The 16,737-nt window shown below is 43.1% G+C and overlaps 1 protein-coding gene across 4 annotated transcripts in view; it reads right to left on the bottom strand.

Annotated features, from left to right (window-relative positions):
- Window positions 1-16,737, bottom strand: part of LOC121277089 (exocyst complex component 6B) — a 632,802-nt gene that overhangs the window by 378,852 nt on the left and 237,213 nt on the right. For all 4 annotated transcript variants that reach the window (XM_041186104.1, XM_041186075.1, XM_041186085.1 and 1 more), the window contains exon 7: window positions 3,272-3,448. In XM_041186104.1, the coding sequence (XP_041042038.1) occupies window positions 3,272-3,448 (177 nt within the window). The remainder of the gene's footprint in view (window positions 1-3,271; window positions 3,449-16,737) is intronic.

Raw genomic sequence — 16,737 nt, 5'->3', positions numbered from 1 at the left:
CAGCTGCGAACATGGAAAGGTGACATCTGGTTCACTGCCTTTTTTGCTAATACTTTCCTTCGTCTTACTGCCAGTAGGTTGAAGCTGAGAAAGTTTGAGTAAGATAAACTCCCTTTACAACCTGGCACATTCAGCCACTAAAGCTGGTAATACTTTTACAAGACTTCTTTTTCACATTATCTACGATGACATGGGGGAGGAGTAGGGAGAAGCACAATCCAAAGCAAACAAGACGCCTGAGGCTGACAGAGTGAGCGTGTGCGTGAAAGTGTGCAAGTGCAAGCATGGGAGTGAACGTGTGTGAAAGTGCACGACAGTGAGCATGTGTGCAAAAGTAGGTGAGAGCAGGAACAAGAGCAAGGGAGAGCGAATGAGGGAGAAGAAGCGCGAGTGACAGGCAGAGAGCAGGAGCGCGCGAGCGGGCAGGAAGGAGTGCGTGAGTGGGCGGGAGGGAGAGGGCAGGCGAGAGGGAGCGGGCAAGCGAGAGAGAGCGCCCACGAGGGATCGGACAAGACAGCATGGACTGGAGGGATGGAGCGGAAGGGGGCAGCAGAGAGGGAGGGAGCAGGTAGGCAGGAGAGAACAAATGGTAGAGAACAAACAAGAAGGAGAGCCAGCGAGAGAGCAAATGAGGGAGAAAGAGCAAATGAGAGAGAAAGAGCAAGTGAGACAGTGAGAAAGAGTGCAAGAGAGTGAGCAAGAGGGAGGAGACTGAGAGAATGAGAGACCATGACCCTAATTTCCTTTGAGCAGGTGGGGATGAGTGGCCTTCTTGGGCCGCTGCAGTCCATGTAGTGTAGGTACACCCACAGTGCTGTTAGGGAAGGAGTTCCAGGATTTTTGACCCAGTGACAATGAAGGAATGGCGATATATTTCCAAGTCAGAATGGTGAGTGGTTTGGAGGATAATTTGCAGGTGGTGGTGCTTCCATGTGTTTGCTGCCCTTGTCCTTCTAGGTGGTAGAGGTCATGGGTTTGGTGCTGTTGAAGGAGGTTTGGCGAGTTGCTGCCCTGCATCTTGTGGATGGACAAGCTCCAGTCATGGATGGAGTGAATGCTTAAGTGGTAGATGGGGTGCTGATCAAGCTTTGTCCTGGATGATGTTGAGCTTCTCAAGTGTTGTTGGAGCTACACTCATCCAGGCAAGTGGTGCCTTGTAGCTAGGCTTTGGGGATAAGGTGGTAAGCTACTTACAGCAGAATTTCCAGCCTCTGACCTGATCTTCTAGCCACAGTAGTTAAATGGCTGGTCCAGTTCAGTTTTGGACAATGGTAACCACCCCCCCCCAGGATGTTAATAGTGGGAGATTCAGCAATGGTAATACAGTTGGATGTCAAGGGGGTGTGGTTAGATTCTCCCTGAATGTTATCCAGATCTTGCTGCATTTCTGCATGGGCTGCTTCAATGCCCGAGGTGTAATGGAATGTACTGAACAGTCAGCGAACATCCTCACTTCTGAATTTTTGGCAGGGATAAGATCATTAATTAAGCAGCTGAATATGCTTGGGCCTGAGCAACTCCTGCAGTAATATTCTGGGGCTGAGATGCTTGACATCCAAAAAACACAACCATCTTCTTTTGTGCCACGTATGTGTCTCCAACAAATGGAAAGATTTGTCCCATTGACTAGGTACAACTGCGATACAGCAAATGTTCACTAAATTGGTCCCTGGGATGAGGGGGTTTTCCTACGATGACAGGCTGAGTAAACGGAGTCTTTTTTCTCTCAGGTTTAGAATGAGAGGCGACCTCATTGAAATGTACAAGATTCTGAGGGGGCTTGATAGGGCAAATGCTGAGAGATTATTTCTGCTGGTCGCGAAATCTAAAACATGGGGGCACAGTCTCAGGATAAGTGGCTGATCATTTCAGGCTGAGATGACAAGAACTTACTTCTCTCAGAGGGTTGTAAATCTTTGGAATTCTCTGCCACAGAGGCTTGTGGGGGCTCCATCATTGAACCATTTAATGCTGGGATATGTTTTTGGTCCCTCAAGGAATCAAGGGATATTGGGAATGGGCAAGAAAATGAAGTTGAAGCAGGAATGCAGAGTTTTGATCTGCTTCTCTGAATATTACACAAGAATGGACAAGCACAAACAATCCAGGCATGGAATTCCATCTCTCCACAAGAGTCAAACCAACTAATTTAATCTGATAGAAACTCTACAAAACTATTCTCCAATTCCCAATGGCACTTCAGTCAGTTACACTCTCACCAACTTCATCAAAAGATTGTGGACTTCGAGACCCCTTGAAGATCTGACCATAAATCGAGGCAGACACCTATTACTGAGGGTGTGTTGAGCCTTTTAGATGCAAGAATAAACAGGGGCTTCATTGTCCTGGTCAGCTTAATGTTAAAGTACGTGAGATACTGTTTGAGCAAGTGCTCTCAGTATCCAGGCTAGCATTTCTCCCTCAGCCACGCAAGGATGGTCATTTATCTAGCTGCTGTTTGTGAGATCTTGCTAAAGACAAATAGGCTGCTGTTTCTGTTTACATAACAAGTGGAAATACGTTAGAAAGTAATTCATTGGCCGTGAGGTGCTTTGGTATACTCAAGCATGGGATAGAGGGGCAGGGGATAAATGTAAATGTATTCTTTCCTAATCAAGAAAAGCTTTAGAACATTTTTCTTTTTCGACATCTACACTACTGGCACTCCACAGATGGCAGTTCCTTGCTCACGGCACCAGAAGAGCTATCATGCTCAATGAAGCTTTTAGTTATTTCTATCTACATTGATCCCAATAACCTTTAATCTTATTCTGAAACCAGATATTTATCCAGTTCTCGTCTTGAAGGAGTTTAACACAGCTCAGGTGCTTTTCTGTGAGAGCCATTTCCAGATGTCAACTACCCCACAGGCAAATTAAGTTCTTCTGATCTCTGATATTGCTGATTTAAAGCAGATTGTTGCCATTTTGTGATTCAAGGAGGAGGCCCACAACCACTTTCTTAGAGAACCCAGGGGCGGTCAATTAATACAGTCCACAGCCCACGAACAAATGAATGTGCACATATTCTAACTTCTAAAGCCAGTCAAAATGTTAGATCAGACCCCGAATTAAATCAACAAGGACTAAAATATATAGCACTTGCTTAGAGGCAATGATTAGATGCATAGGATGCACAGCTTAGATACAGGCCTCTTGGCTCGACTGGTCCACTAGTGTTTATGCTCCACACAAGTCTCCTTCTGCCCCTCTTCATCTAACTCTGTTGTCATACAATTGCCTTCAAAATAGCTTGGGAAATAAGTAATTACCTCCTCTTCATCCTCCTCATCTTCAACATCTAAGATTCCAGAATCCTGCTCAGACATTGGGCTGGTATTGTCCACCTCTGCGTCGAAACCAATGACTCCATCTTTCTTCACTTTCTTTCCAGTTCCGATCTTGTGCTGCTGAGAGACAATGTTATCCAGGTTCCTCTGCTGATGGGCCTAAAATAAAAAAGCAACAATAATGCATCTTTAGATCAAGTTTACTGTAAATTCTGCGGGCATGCATGCAACTTTCGAGTGCTTCTAATGCAGCAAAACATAGAGATCCAGCCCATTTTGTAAGCTTACAATCTTCCAAAATGCCTCACAATCACCGAACTGTTTTTTGAAATATGGTCACTGTTAATGCGGGCAAAGACAGCAGCCAATTTGTGCACAGGATAGTTCCACAACTGGCACTTGAATAAATAATTAAGTGATCTGTTTTGTCATTGTTTGTTGGGGGGAATTAACGTTGGCCAGGACAATGGGAGGAATCCTGTGCTCTTATTTGTGAAGTACCATGAAATAGGTCCCGTTTAGTAGTAACAATGGTCCTCTGTTTAATTTCTCAATCAAAACAAGCAACTTTGCCAGTGAAGCACTCCATTCACTGCTTCTTTCACCAATATACTGAAGTGTCAGTCTCAGTTACACATAACTGAGAAACCATGACCCGCTGTCTCTAAGGCAAAATTGCTAGCAACACAACTCTGGAACCTGAAGTTGACTACTGTCTGAATACTCAACCACTAAAGGACCAGCTGAGTATTTCAACGGTTAGTGATGGTAGGCCTGACAGATTTGCATCCTTACCCCTGTGCTGAAAATAACTTCCTCTCATCGTTTACAAGGGCCTCAAAAGGAAGACTGAAAACCCTGCCCTCACTTCAACCTTATTCTCCTGCTACAAGCCTATCAAACCCACGTGTAGTGTCGGCTAACCCTTTCTTCTAGATTTAGCACACCTTCTTTCCTACAACCGGTCCAATAGGTATCAGATGTTGCTCTCGCCTCTCTAACAAAAGACTATGGATTCAAGTCCCAATCTGGAGACTTAGACAGGATTTACATGGGGTATTCAGCACAGAAACATTCAGCCCAACCAGTCTACGCTGGTGTTTATGCTCCACTGGAGTCTTCCCCCATCTTTTCTCATCCAAATCTACCATCACATCCATGTATTACATTCTCGCTCATATGCTTGTCAAGTTTCCCCTCAAATGCATCTATATTATTTGCTTCAACCACTCCCTCTGGTAGTGAGTTCTACACTCTCATCACTCTTTGGGTGAAAAAAGCTTCTTTTGAATTCCCTATGGGATTTCTTGGTGACTCCTATATTGATGGCCTCTAGTTATGCTCTTCCCCACAAGAGAAAACGTTCACTCTGTATCCATTCTATCAAAACCTTTCATCATTTTAAAGACCTCTCTGAGGTCATCCCTCAGACTTCTTTTTCATGTGGTGCACATGGAGGATTCCCACATACGAAAGACAGTACTCCACAGCCAGCTGAGCATGGGAACCCTCACCACAGGACGTCCCAAACTTAGAGATAAAGACATTGTGAAAGCCAAGCTCAGAGCTTACAAGCTGGATCCTTATACATGGGAAAAATAACCTTGGACAGATCCAAATGTAGAAGTCTCTGTCATCAAACGATTTCGACATTTGAGCAGAGTAGAATCATGTGCCTTCAGGTCAAGCGGTCCATCCCTCTACTGCCTCAGCACAAAGCCAATGCCTTCATCCATCCCTCCAACACTTACTTCATAGGCAATACTTGCAATCTGTAATGCAAATTAAGTCTTGGCCTAATGTCACAAGAGACAATATCAAGCTAGACTGTAAAACGGTCTTTCCTACTGCTGAACAATCATCCGTCCAAGCGACAGGAGAAGCCATCATAATTTGCCATGATGGGATCTGAATTTTCAGCCTCTAGGTGTGCTCCCTAGTGCCCTTCGCATTATGCAGAAAGAACTGGGTTCCCACTTCTTTACCTCTTCAATGATCTCAATCCTTATTTAACATTTTACTGGAGATTGAATGGAAGTCTAGTCACGGCGTTTCCCCCAAACTGCCAGAGAGTATACGGGTGTAGACAGTCCTTAGTTTAATGTCTTATCTGAAAGATGGCGCATCTCTGATCGTGCAGCACTCCCTCAGTACTGAACTACAGTGTCAGTCTAGAATTTTGTGCTCATGTTTCCAGAGTGGAACTTAAACTCAAGACCTTTTAACTCAAAGGTGGGTGTGCTATCAACTGAGCGACGGTTGACAATCATGGCTGACTCTGTATTGCACTGGCAGTATCTCAAAATAAGCTTGTTCACATCCATACTGCCTTTGCTTACAGTTTTTTCAAAAATAATACAAGGGATCCTTGTATTTATGTAGCACCTTATTATGTCTCTCAGAAACATTTTCAAGTACTTCACACAACAATTACTTTGAAGTAAAGTGGCTGCTATTAGTTAAACAAACATGGTCACCAATCCATGCCAACAACGTCCTGTAAGCAGTAATGGGGTGCATGATCAGTTAATGTGTTTTTGGTGGTATTGGCTCAGGAAGGAACATTGGTCAGGACAAAAATAAAAGTACTATAAGCTTGCAGAAACAGCCAATGTACAGAGTTCACACCCACTCAAGCATAAACTTCACACAGTAGCAGCACAAAACACATACAGTGCTTAAAGACGACTTGTATTTCTTACGGGCCTTCCATGACCTCAGGACAACTCTAATCATTTTACAACCAATAAAATGCTTTTTTAAGTGTAGTCACCATTGTAACATGGGAAACATGGCAGCCAATTTGCAGAGGGCAAAGTTCCAAAAACAGTCCTGAAATAAATGTCCAGAAGGCCTGTTTTAGATGTTAGTTGAGGGATAATTGATGCCCAGGATGTCACAGAGAACAGCCCTGCGCATCGTGGTATGGGATCTTTGCTATCAACTTCAGAGGGACAGACAGGAATTTGATTTAACATTCCATCCAAACGACGGCATCTCCGACAATACAGCATTCCTTCCATACGGTACTGAAGCATCAGTCTGATATTATGTACTGTACTCAAGCCTCTGAAGTAGGATTTGAACGTATAACTTGACTCAGGGGCAGGAGTACTACCAAATAAGCCACAGTTGATACATAGGTAACTGGCGAGAATAAGAACATATGTAATTTGCAACTCAAGCAAAAGTCAATACAAGACATAAATTATCTGTCACTGAATCACAGAAATTCATGGCACAGAAGACGACTATTTGGCTTCCTGAAAGCCAATGTGTTTATGCAGAAGCCTGGTGTAAGTCATCAGGTTATTTTCCATATACATGTACATTGATTACAGTGCACCAGGCAAATATCACTCATACCATTCAAATGCTTTCATTGGAAAATATCCAACTCCTTCTTGAGTTTACTGCACAACCCAATTTGTTGATATTCTTTCACATATCCACTATCCTTAGTTCTAATGTAACTACTTTAAACTGTCTGTTTGCCTTCCCTCTTCTGCTTCCCAGTTTTTACATCTTTGAATATTTGTGACCATACCTAAATAAACTTCAAGGGCTTTATTTACTGGTAATCTTGAGGAACTTGATTACACCAATAAGATCTCCCCGAGCCTACACTTAGAGAACAACAACATATTCCTGCAGCTTCTCCCAATAGCTCATGTCCCCAATTCCAGCTATTAACTCAGTGGCTTCACACATTACCTAATGTCAAGATGTTCCTACAATAAGCGGGAATGTACACAGTAATCCAGATGGAGCTGAGTCAATGCTCTATGGTATGATTTCCTGGGTCTTGTGTTCTCTCACTCTTGACAATATTTTGCTGGTTATCCACTATTATGCCATACCCCTTTTTTATTAATTCCTGTGGGCTATTACCATGACCTTATATGACAACTTAGATTCTCTTGCCAAGTCTGGCCAATATTTATTCTTCAACCAGCCCCTAGAAAGTGACTAACAAGTTACTATGAGCTTGTTGTGTGCAAACTGGTGGCCACTGTATTTTGCTGCAAAATCTTTTTGGACATCCTGAGGCAGTGAAAGACATCACACATGCTTGGCTAAAATCTAAATATCTAAGGTCATTTGAGATCAGCATATCCACGAGGAGCCATCATTTATTCCAACCATGAGCTGCCACCCATGAAGTTATGCTGACACCATCTATATTACTGTAGGTACTCCATTAATTCTCCAATCAGGGCTTTTTCTAGTATTTTATAGACTTGAGATGTCAGACATATTTGTAGAGGAACCCTTGGAAGCAACACGTGGGCACCTTGGAGAACATCTCTGTTTGTTGGGGTCTTCAGGGGGGGCACATCAACATTTGCAACACTCCCCCCCCACCCCTCCTGCTATCCCCCCTGAAAACTTAACCCCTCCCCCCACACAAACAATCATCCAGTCCCCCAACACAAAAACATTTGAAAAAAATCATTGGGTTCACATGCGTGGAGGAATGCAACACATGTGCTTATCTGTGACAGAAAAATAATAGAACAGGTAAGTTTTGAGCTAACAAAAGACAGTGCCAGAGTGCAGGGATATAAATTTTTAAACAAAAGAGTTTAAAGTACCCAAAAGAGTTGTGAAAGGGAGTTCATAACAATACTCCACACAACACTGCCACAAAAACAATGGCAGGGAGCCAGGCAAACGTTCCAGAAACTACAATGACCTCTTGTCCCTCAATCAGACAAGTGCAGAATTATTTTTGAGAAGTGCAAAGTCAACATGTTAACATTGTTTTTCCCTTTCTCCTGAACTGAAACACAAACCCACAAGAACGATAAGAGCTGTATGATTTGTCTGCCCCTGCTACTGTTATCTTCCAACCCACTTCCCCATAGATCAGATCTAAAAACAACTCTCTGTAAATGGACAGGGACGTGACAGATTGACTTGGCCTTTGTTTGACTCCAGAGCCACGGTCAAAAGTGCATGAACTGGGTTGAGGTAATGCAGTCTTGATCTAAATGGGACTTCTTTGTGTGAATAAGAGCAATACGTACACAAAACTCTGATAAAGGATTTTAACATGAATCTGAAAAGATTATAATGGCTTTTTTAATATACTAGATTAGGGTCAAGAAATTGCTTTTAAAATATCAAGCAAAATTTAAAAAAAGCAAAGAAGATTTGAGTGTGTCTTGCCAAGAGGTGAAATCTCAGGAGCAACAGCTAGCTTACTCAAATCACTAGTCGTTTGCCTCACCATATCTGGCCACCATACAATTGGCAGACATGCTGGATTAGGAGAGCGTAGACTCTTATAGCACAGGAGGCAGCCATTTGGTCCACCATGCCTGTGCAAGCTCTTTGAAAGAACTTTCCAATTAGTCCCAAACCACAGCCCTTTCCTCAGAGCCCTGCAATTCTTTCACAAGAACTCAAGAATTATGAGGAATAGGCCATTCGGCCCCTCAAGCCTGTTCCACCATTTGATTAAGATCATGGCTGATCTGATTGTGGCCTCAACTCCATTCTCCTATCTGTAGCCTATAATCCTTGACTCTCTTGTCAATCAAAAATCTAACTAACTCAGCCTTGAACATATTCAATGGCCTCCACTGCTCTCTGGAGAAGAGAATTCCACAATTTAACGAACCTCAGAATAAAAATTCTCCATACCTCAGTCTTAAATGCAAGACCCCTAATTTTTAAACTGCATCCACAAGTTTCAGATTCCCCCACAAGGGGAAATATTCTCTCAACATCCATCCTCTCAAGTACCCTTTTCTGTTTCAATAAAATCACCTTTCATTCTTTTAAACTCCAGGTTCAACCTGTTCAATATTCCTACATAAGATAACCCCTTCATCCCAGGAATCAGTCGAGTGAACTTTCTTAGAAATGCTTCTAATGCAATCATATCCTTTAAGAAGGCCAAAATTGTACATGGTACCCCAGATGTGGTTTCACCAAGGCCCTGTACAGCTGCAATAAAACGTTCCTACTTTTATATTCCATTCCCCTTGCAATAAACACCAACATTCCTAACCATTTGTTGTACCTGCATACCAGCCTTTTGTGATTCATGTACCAGGATACCCAGATCTCTCTCTACTACAGAGTTCTCCAGTCTCTCTTCATTTAAATAACATACTGCTTTTCTATCCTTCTGCCAAATTGGACAAGGTCACATTTTCACACATTATACTCCATCTGCCAAATTTTTGCGCACTCACTTAATTAACCTACTAATCCAAGACTCTTTATGACCTCCTGGCAACCCACTTTCCTACCTATCTTTGTGTCATCAGCAAATTTAGTTACCATACATTCAGTCGCTTTAACTAAGTCATTGACATGGATTGTAAAAAGTTGAGGCCCCAGTACTGATCCCTGTGTCACTCCACTAGTAACAGCCTGCCAACCAGAAAATTACCAATTTATCCCTGCTCTCTGCTTCCTGTTAGCTAGCCAATCCTCTATCCATGCAAATATGTTACCCCCATACCATGAACTTGTATTTTGTGTAGTAACCTTTGATGTGACATCATATTGAATGCCTTTCCCCCTTCAAGTATTTCGGAAGTTACACTTGAATCTGCTTCCACTAGCCTTTCATAGTTCACTTTGTAAAAGAAAAAGATCCTCTTCATCTTGCCTCTGATTCTTTTGCCAGTACAGAAGGCATCTAAATGATGTGTGGGGTTAGGGCTTTGAACTATCAGGAGAGGCTAAGAAAGCCAGGAACGTGCACGCCAAAACAACTAAGACAATGCTGGAGAGACCTTACTAAAGCTTTCAAAATTTTAATGGGGTACTGATAAAAGCCACATAACAGTGTGTGTGGAGGCAATCACGAGAACAACTTGTACTTATATAGTGCTTTCAATGTTGTAAAACATCCCAAAGCGCTAACAAGAGAGCTATCAGTCAAAATTTGGCAATGAGTCACATAAGGAGATATTAGATACAAAAACAGAAAGCGCTGGTTAAACTCAGCAGGTCTGGCAGCATATGTCGAGAGAGAAACAGAGCTAACATTTCCAGTCTGATATGACTCTGCCTTCGAACTGGAGCTATTAGGAGATATAAGCACAAGTTTGACCAGAGGTAGGTTTTAAAGGAGCATTTCAAAGCAGAGAGGTGGAGAGGTTTAAGGAGAGAATTCCAGAGCTCAGGGTCCAGGCAGCTGAAGGCACAGTCATCAATGCCGGAGAGAAGGAAACTGGAATGCCTAAGGGGTTGTGGAATCTTACTGTAGGCTATTCGATTCAGACAGCCGTGCCACTTCTTTGAAAGAGTTTCCATTCTCTTTCTCCATAGCCCTTCAAGAATTTATCTTTGAAAGGTGGCATTGAATCTGATTCCGCCATCTTTAAAGGCAGTACATTCCAGGTCATAACAATATGCTGCATAAAAGAAACTCTCTCTGGCTCATTTGCCAATTACTTTAAATCTGTGTCCTCTGGTAACTGGGCCTCTAGCAGTAGAAATAGTTTCTCCCTATTTAGCGCCACAGTCATTCCGGCACCAAATCCATGCTGGTTCTCTGTAGGACAATCCAAACACTCCTATTCTTCTGCCTGATCCCCATAGCCCCAGAGGTTTATTTCCCTCAAGTGCCAACCCAAATTCCTTTTGAAATGACTGATTGTTTCCACTTCCACCACCCATTTAAGTAGAGAAAGTGTTTTCCACCACCGAGATGGAAGACTCTTTAACCTCAGTTGCCTTTGGGTGGAAAATAAGCTGACCACCACAGACATACATGATCTACAGTTTGCAGATGGCTGCAATGTCTTTGCCCATTCTGCACCAGATTTTCAGTGCATCAGTGTTGGAGCAAGTAAATATTTGTGGAAGTGGTGCCAATCAAGCAGGCTGCTTTGTCTTGGATGGTGTCAAGCTTCTTGAGTGTTGATGGAGCTGCGTTCATCCAGGCAAGTGGGGTGTATACACTCCTGACTAGTGCTTGGAAAAGGTGGTCAGGCTTTGGGGAGTCAGGAGGTGAGTTACTTATCATAGGATTCCTCATCCCTGACCTGCTGTTGTAGCCACGGTATTTATATGGCTAGTCCACTTCAGTCTCTGGTTAACTGTAACTCCCAAGATGTTAATAGTGAGGGATTAAGCAATGGTAATGCCATTGAACATCAAGGGATGATGGTTAGATTCTCTCTTGTTGGAGATGGTCATTGCCTGGCACTTGTGCTGCGAATATTACTTGCCACTTGTCAGCCCAAGCCTGGATATTGTCCAGGTCTTGCTGCATTTGGACGTGGACTGCTTCAGTGTCTGAGGAGTCGCGAATGGTGCTGAACATTGTGCAATCATCAGCAAACATCCCCACTTCTGACCTGATGATGGAAGGAAGGTCGTTGATGAAGCAGCTGAAGATGGTTGGGCCTGGGACACTACCCTGAGGAACTCATGTAGTGATCTCCTGAAACTGAGGTGACTGATCTCCAACAACAAGTTGCCCTGTGTTGTAGATTCAGCAGGTTTACACCTTATTTTTAGATATGCCTGGTGCTGCTCCTGACATGCTCTCATGTACTCTTCGTTGAACCAGGGTTGATCCCCTAAAGATCAACAACTGAGGTAGGAGTGATTTTAGTTTTAGGCTGGAGGCAAACAAGGTCCATCCTGTTGATTACTGCCACTCCTGGAGGGAGATGCTGAATTGTGGTGAGGAAGATGGAGAAGGGGGCTGTGGGATGACATAGCTTTGTTTGACCTCTGGATTGGGTCTGTGGTGGTGCCCTTTGTTGATGGCTTGAATGTCATCACATCGTAGTAAAGGATAGTGACAAATTTCTGAGGGCAGCCAAATTTCAAGAAGGCTCTCACCTCCTCAGTCCTGCCATCCCAGGAATCAGTGGGTAAAGTTTCGCTGCACTCCTTCTATAGCAAGAACATCTTTCCTCAGATAAGGTGACCAAAACTGTACACAATATTTCAGGTGTGGTCTCACCAATTGCAGCACAGCTGGTATAGTGTACCAATAAACCAGTATAGTTTTTACAACAACCCAACAGCTTTAAGGTTACTTTTTCCAACACCAGCTTTTAATTTCCAGATTTTTAAAACTCTCTGACTTGCTATAATGGGATTTTAACAAACATTTTCTGGATTACTAACCCAGGCCTCTGGGTTGCTAGAGAAAGACTTGCATTTATACAGCAGTTTTCAACACCTCAGGATATCCTCTATAAACTTGAGTGTATTACTGTTGGAGTGTCAGAAATGGGGCAGCAAAATACGACAAACAGCAATAAAGATGAGGACCAGGTAATTTGATTTGATGATAATGGTTTAGGGATAAATACTGGCCAGCACTCCAAGGAAAATGCCCCTGTTCTTCTTTGAATAGTGCAATGGGTTCTTTACGACCTGAGTCGGCAATAGGTCCCACCTGAAAGACAGTACCTCCAACAGTACCTCCAACAGTTTAGCACACCCTCAGTCAACACTTAAGTGTTAGTCCCAGTAACACAATCACTAAGCTACCATATCGGTAGTCTCCATTTTCTTGAGTCTATTGTTACAAGCTTCTCCAAGCAAAGTATTAACAGTTGTGTCGACTTGATGAGCAATCCTGTGTGTTTGGGGCTCCCCACTAAGAAGCGAATTATAGCATCCTGATTTAATTTGGCCTAGTTTTAACAGCTGGTGAAGAAGGTGGGGTGTCTGGATGGGGTTCAAGGATAAGTGAAACAAGAGGCAGTGTTAAGAAAAACGGAGGTCAATGGAGTCTCTGGAAGCCTTTGGGAGAGCCAAAATACAAATAGAATGAGGTTAAACAAGTAAATGTTTAATGGCTTGAGCATTTAAATCGCTCCCTTGTGTCAGGTGCTATTTATATATCTCTTTATTTTACTTCCCTTAATAGGAACAATGTTGGAATGAACTTTCAAAAGTTATCCACTGTTGGGCATGGGGAGGGTTTTGTTTTTTAAAATTCACCCAATAATAGCTTTATATTCACGTAAAGCAAAAACGAAAACTTAAGTGCGTCATAATTTTGAAAAACAGAAAAAGAATAAATCAAGCAATTTGTTGCCGGGGAAGTAGCTGCTATAAAGTTCTCTACCATTAACCACCATTGAAGCAGAGTCCATAAACTCTGAACAAGGAGCTAGCTGCAAAAAGATGTATATTAAAGCATATGGGTAGCGAGCAAGGAAGTGGTTAATCCCACTCTGTCGCTTGCTCCCCACACCCTTTGGTAGTGTCAGTGAGTGGCGCAGAGGGAGAGGAAAGTACTGATACAGGTTTGAAGATATGAACTGTTGCTGTTGCTGCGCCATTAATGTTGCACGAGTCTACAAAAAGTCAGCCCTGGGTTGAATGAAGCAGAAACACAGATGAAAATAAAAAGTTAGAGAAAAAAGATGGATGTGAGCAAGCAAAGGATCAGAAATCCGTGCAGGTATCTCGAGGATGCTCTCATAGTTTTCTTTACTCTTTCACAGGGTGTGGGCATCACTGGCTAGGCCAGCACTGATTGTCCATCCCGAACTGCCCTTGAGCAGGTGGAGGTGAGCTGCCTTCTTGAGCCGCTGCTGCCTGCGTGGTCTTGTGCACCCAGTGCTGCTAGGGAGGGAATTCCAGAGTTTTGACCCAGGGACAGTGAAGGGAGGTGGCGGTGTTCCCATGTAGCTGATCACTATGTCCTTCTAGTTGCAGATGTCATGAATTTGGAAGGTGCTGTCAAAGGCGCCATGCCAAGGTGTTGCAGTGTATCTTATAGATGGTACATAGTGCTGCCACTGTGCACCTGTGGTAGAGGGCCTGAAGGTTTAAGGTGGTGAATTGGGTGCCGATCAAGCAAGCTGCTTTGTCTTGGATGGTGTTGAGCTTTTTGAGTGTTGTTGGAGCCACACTCAACCAGCCCAGGGAGAATACTCTATCACACTCCTCTCTTGTGCCTTGTTACAGTGAACAGGATTTGGGGAGTCCTGTGGTGAGTAAGCTGCTGCAGAATTCCCACCCTCTGGCCTGATCCTGCTCTCACAGCCACAGTATATATGTATATACATATGGCTGGTCCAGTTAAGTTTCTGGCCAATGGTAACACCTTCCCACCCCACCCACTCACGACCCCCAACCCACCCACCACCCACCCTCGACCCCCATTAGGATATGCTGTTTTATGACATATATCCATTAAGTCCCAGCAACAAACTTTCACCAAGGTAATCAAGGAAAAAGGTGGGAAAGTGAACATGATGAGAAGCTAATCCATTATCTTACTGAATGGCGGAATAGGCTCAAGGGACCATAGGGCCTACTCTTGCTTCTATTTCTATAACACCTTTTATAACATGTTCTATAATACCTTTCATGACCTCATGATACCCCAATACACTTCACAACCAGTGAAGGACTCTGAAGTGTAGTCACTGTTATGAATTAGGAAAAATGAACACAGCAAGCTCTCACAATCAACAATGTGAAAACGGCCAGGTAATTTATGTTAGTGAGGTTGATTGAGGAATCAATGTTAGCCAGGCCACTGGGCATAACTACCCTACTGTATGTACGCAATGGTGAGACACCCAAATTAATCTTGTGTGGGAATGGTTAGAGGCTCCTCAGAGTAATACAAATTGCAGAATTGTTGAAGCCAAGTGTCTAGGTGAATTAGGGATGCATTTGTTAATATGCTTCTTTGAGTTATCTAATGGAGTAGTGGTGGAACTGCCATGGCAGCTGAAAACCAAGGAATTGATTTTGCTGGAATGTGATTGCATTGAATTCTTTTGTTAGTCGAATGGAAGTGAGGAGAAGGTTCATGTTGGTCTAATGGAAGAGGCGAACAAGGTTCTGTGGAACTTTGACAGTGATGAAAATGAAGTAGAACATAACCAATTTGAAGAGAAAAAGAAACAGAATAAGGCAGAAGCAAACCACAGTCACAAAGAACGTTAACTTCACAGTTTCACTGCAACAACAAAATACCTCCCTCTTACTGTCAACCTCATCTTACCAAATTGGTCACCAGATCAGCAGCTATAGAGGAAAACGCAAACTCAAAATGCCTCAGGCAACAAGTACAGTTAAAGAAGCTACATCACATGCTCAGAATTGATATTACTTAAGCTTATAAGAAATAGGAGCAGGAGTAGGCCATTCGGCCCATCGGGCCTTCATTGTCATTCAGGAACATCGTGAATGATCTGATTGTGGTCTTAACTCCACTTTCCTGCCTGCACATACCCAAAACCCTCTACTCTGTTGTAGATCAAACTTGTAAACTTTAAACACCTAAAGCTTGGAAACTCTCTGGGCCCCTCATGTGTTCCTGGTTTCTGTGATTTAATGCCCTCTTGATTTTGCTGTGTGCAGTGGGAAGAGTTTCAAAAGTAGTGGGTTAGCAAGCAGTCAGGGATATCACCAGACACCTCAGAATTTAAGTAGCTTCCACATGAAGTTGAACCAATTTTTACTGTATTTTTGTCACCATAAACAGATGCTGATCTGGGAACGAGGTTGGAATCACAGGATCTATGAACTCAGACCCCCTGCCATTCACAAGGGGGTCGTAAAGCCAATTTACTTGAATACTCAGAAAGCATGTGATTAAATTCCACATGCGTGAAACTTCCAAAGATTAAAAACATTGTTACACTACAGACTTGACACTAGATCAGCAGACCACTGTTTTACTGCTGCCCCTGGCATTGCTTTCCACCTATGGGGCAACATAACACCACAAAGTGGCATCCAGTGACCGGCTAAATTTTGCTGTTACAAGATCAATTGCCTTTTGGCAATCTGATGATATTAGAAACGGCAGTAAAAAAAAAAAATCTTCACTGTTTTTTTAAAAAAACTTAACTTTGCATTGGGTTGCAGTTGCACCAACAGATGCAATTTCAAGGGGGTCTCGCACCTCATGTCTAAATGGCCCTTTAAGGTGGGCCTTGCAACCCCCCCTAATTGATACCATCAGGTTTCGCTCAAAAACTAAGCCACTTTGTGGCAACATAAACAGTGTGAAGTGACATCCCGAGAACGGATTGGACCTTTTACCCGTTGGGAGTTTAAAAGAATGAGAGGTGATCTTATTGAAACATAAGACCCTGAAGGGACTTGATCGGGTGGATACCGGGAGGCTGTTTCCTCTTGTGGGGAAGACTGGAACTACAGGATACAGTTTAAGAAAAAGAGGTCTTTCTTTTAAGACAGAGATGAGGAGAATGTTTTATTCTCTCAGAGGATCATTAGCATGTGGAGTTCTCTTCCCCAGAGAGCAGTGAAGGCTTGGTTATTGAATTTATTCAAGCCTAATATAGATAAATTTTTGATAGACAAGGGAGTCAAGGGCAATGGGGGCAGACAGGAAAAGTGAGACCACACCCAGAGCAGCTATGATCTAATGGAATGACAATGAAGGCTGAAGGGCCGAATTGCCTATTCCACTCCAAACTCCTATGTTATCATTGTAGCGACACTTGCTCCCTAATATATTC

Source organism: Carcharodon carcharias, chromosome 1, assembly GCF_017639515.1.
Source record: "Carcharodon carcharias isolate sCarCar2 chromosome 1, sCarCar2.pri, whole genome shotgun sequence".
Classification (NCBI taxonomy): domain Eukaryota; kingdom Metazoa; phylum Chordata; class Chondrichthyes; order Lamniformes; family Lamnidae; genus Carcharodon; species Carcharodon carcharias.
This window is presented reverse-complemented; position numbering and strand designations above follow the sequence as displayed.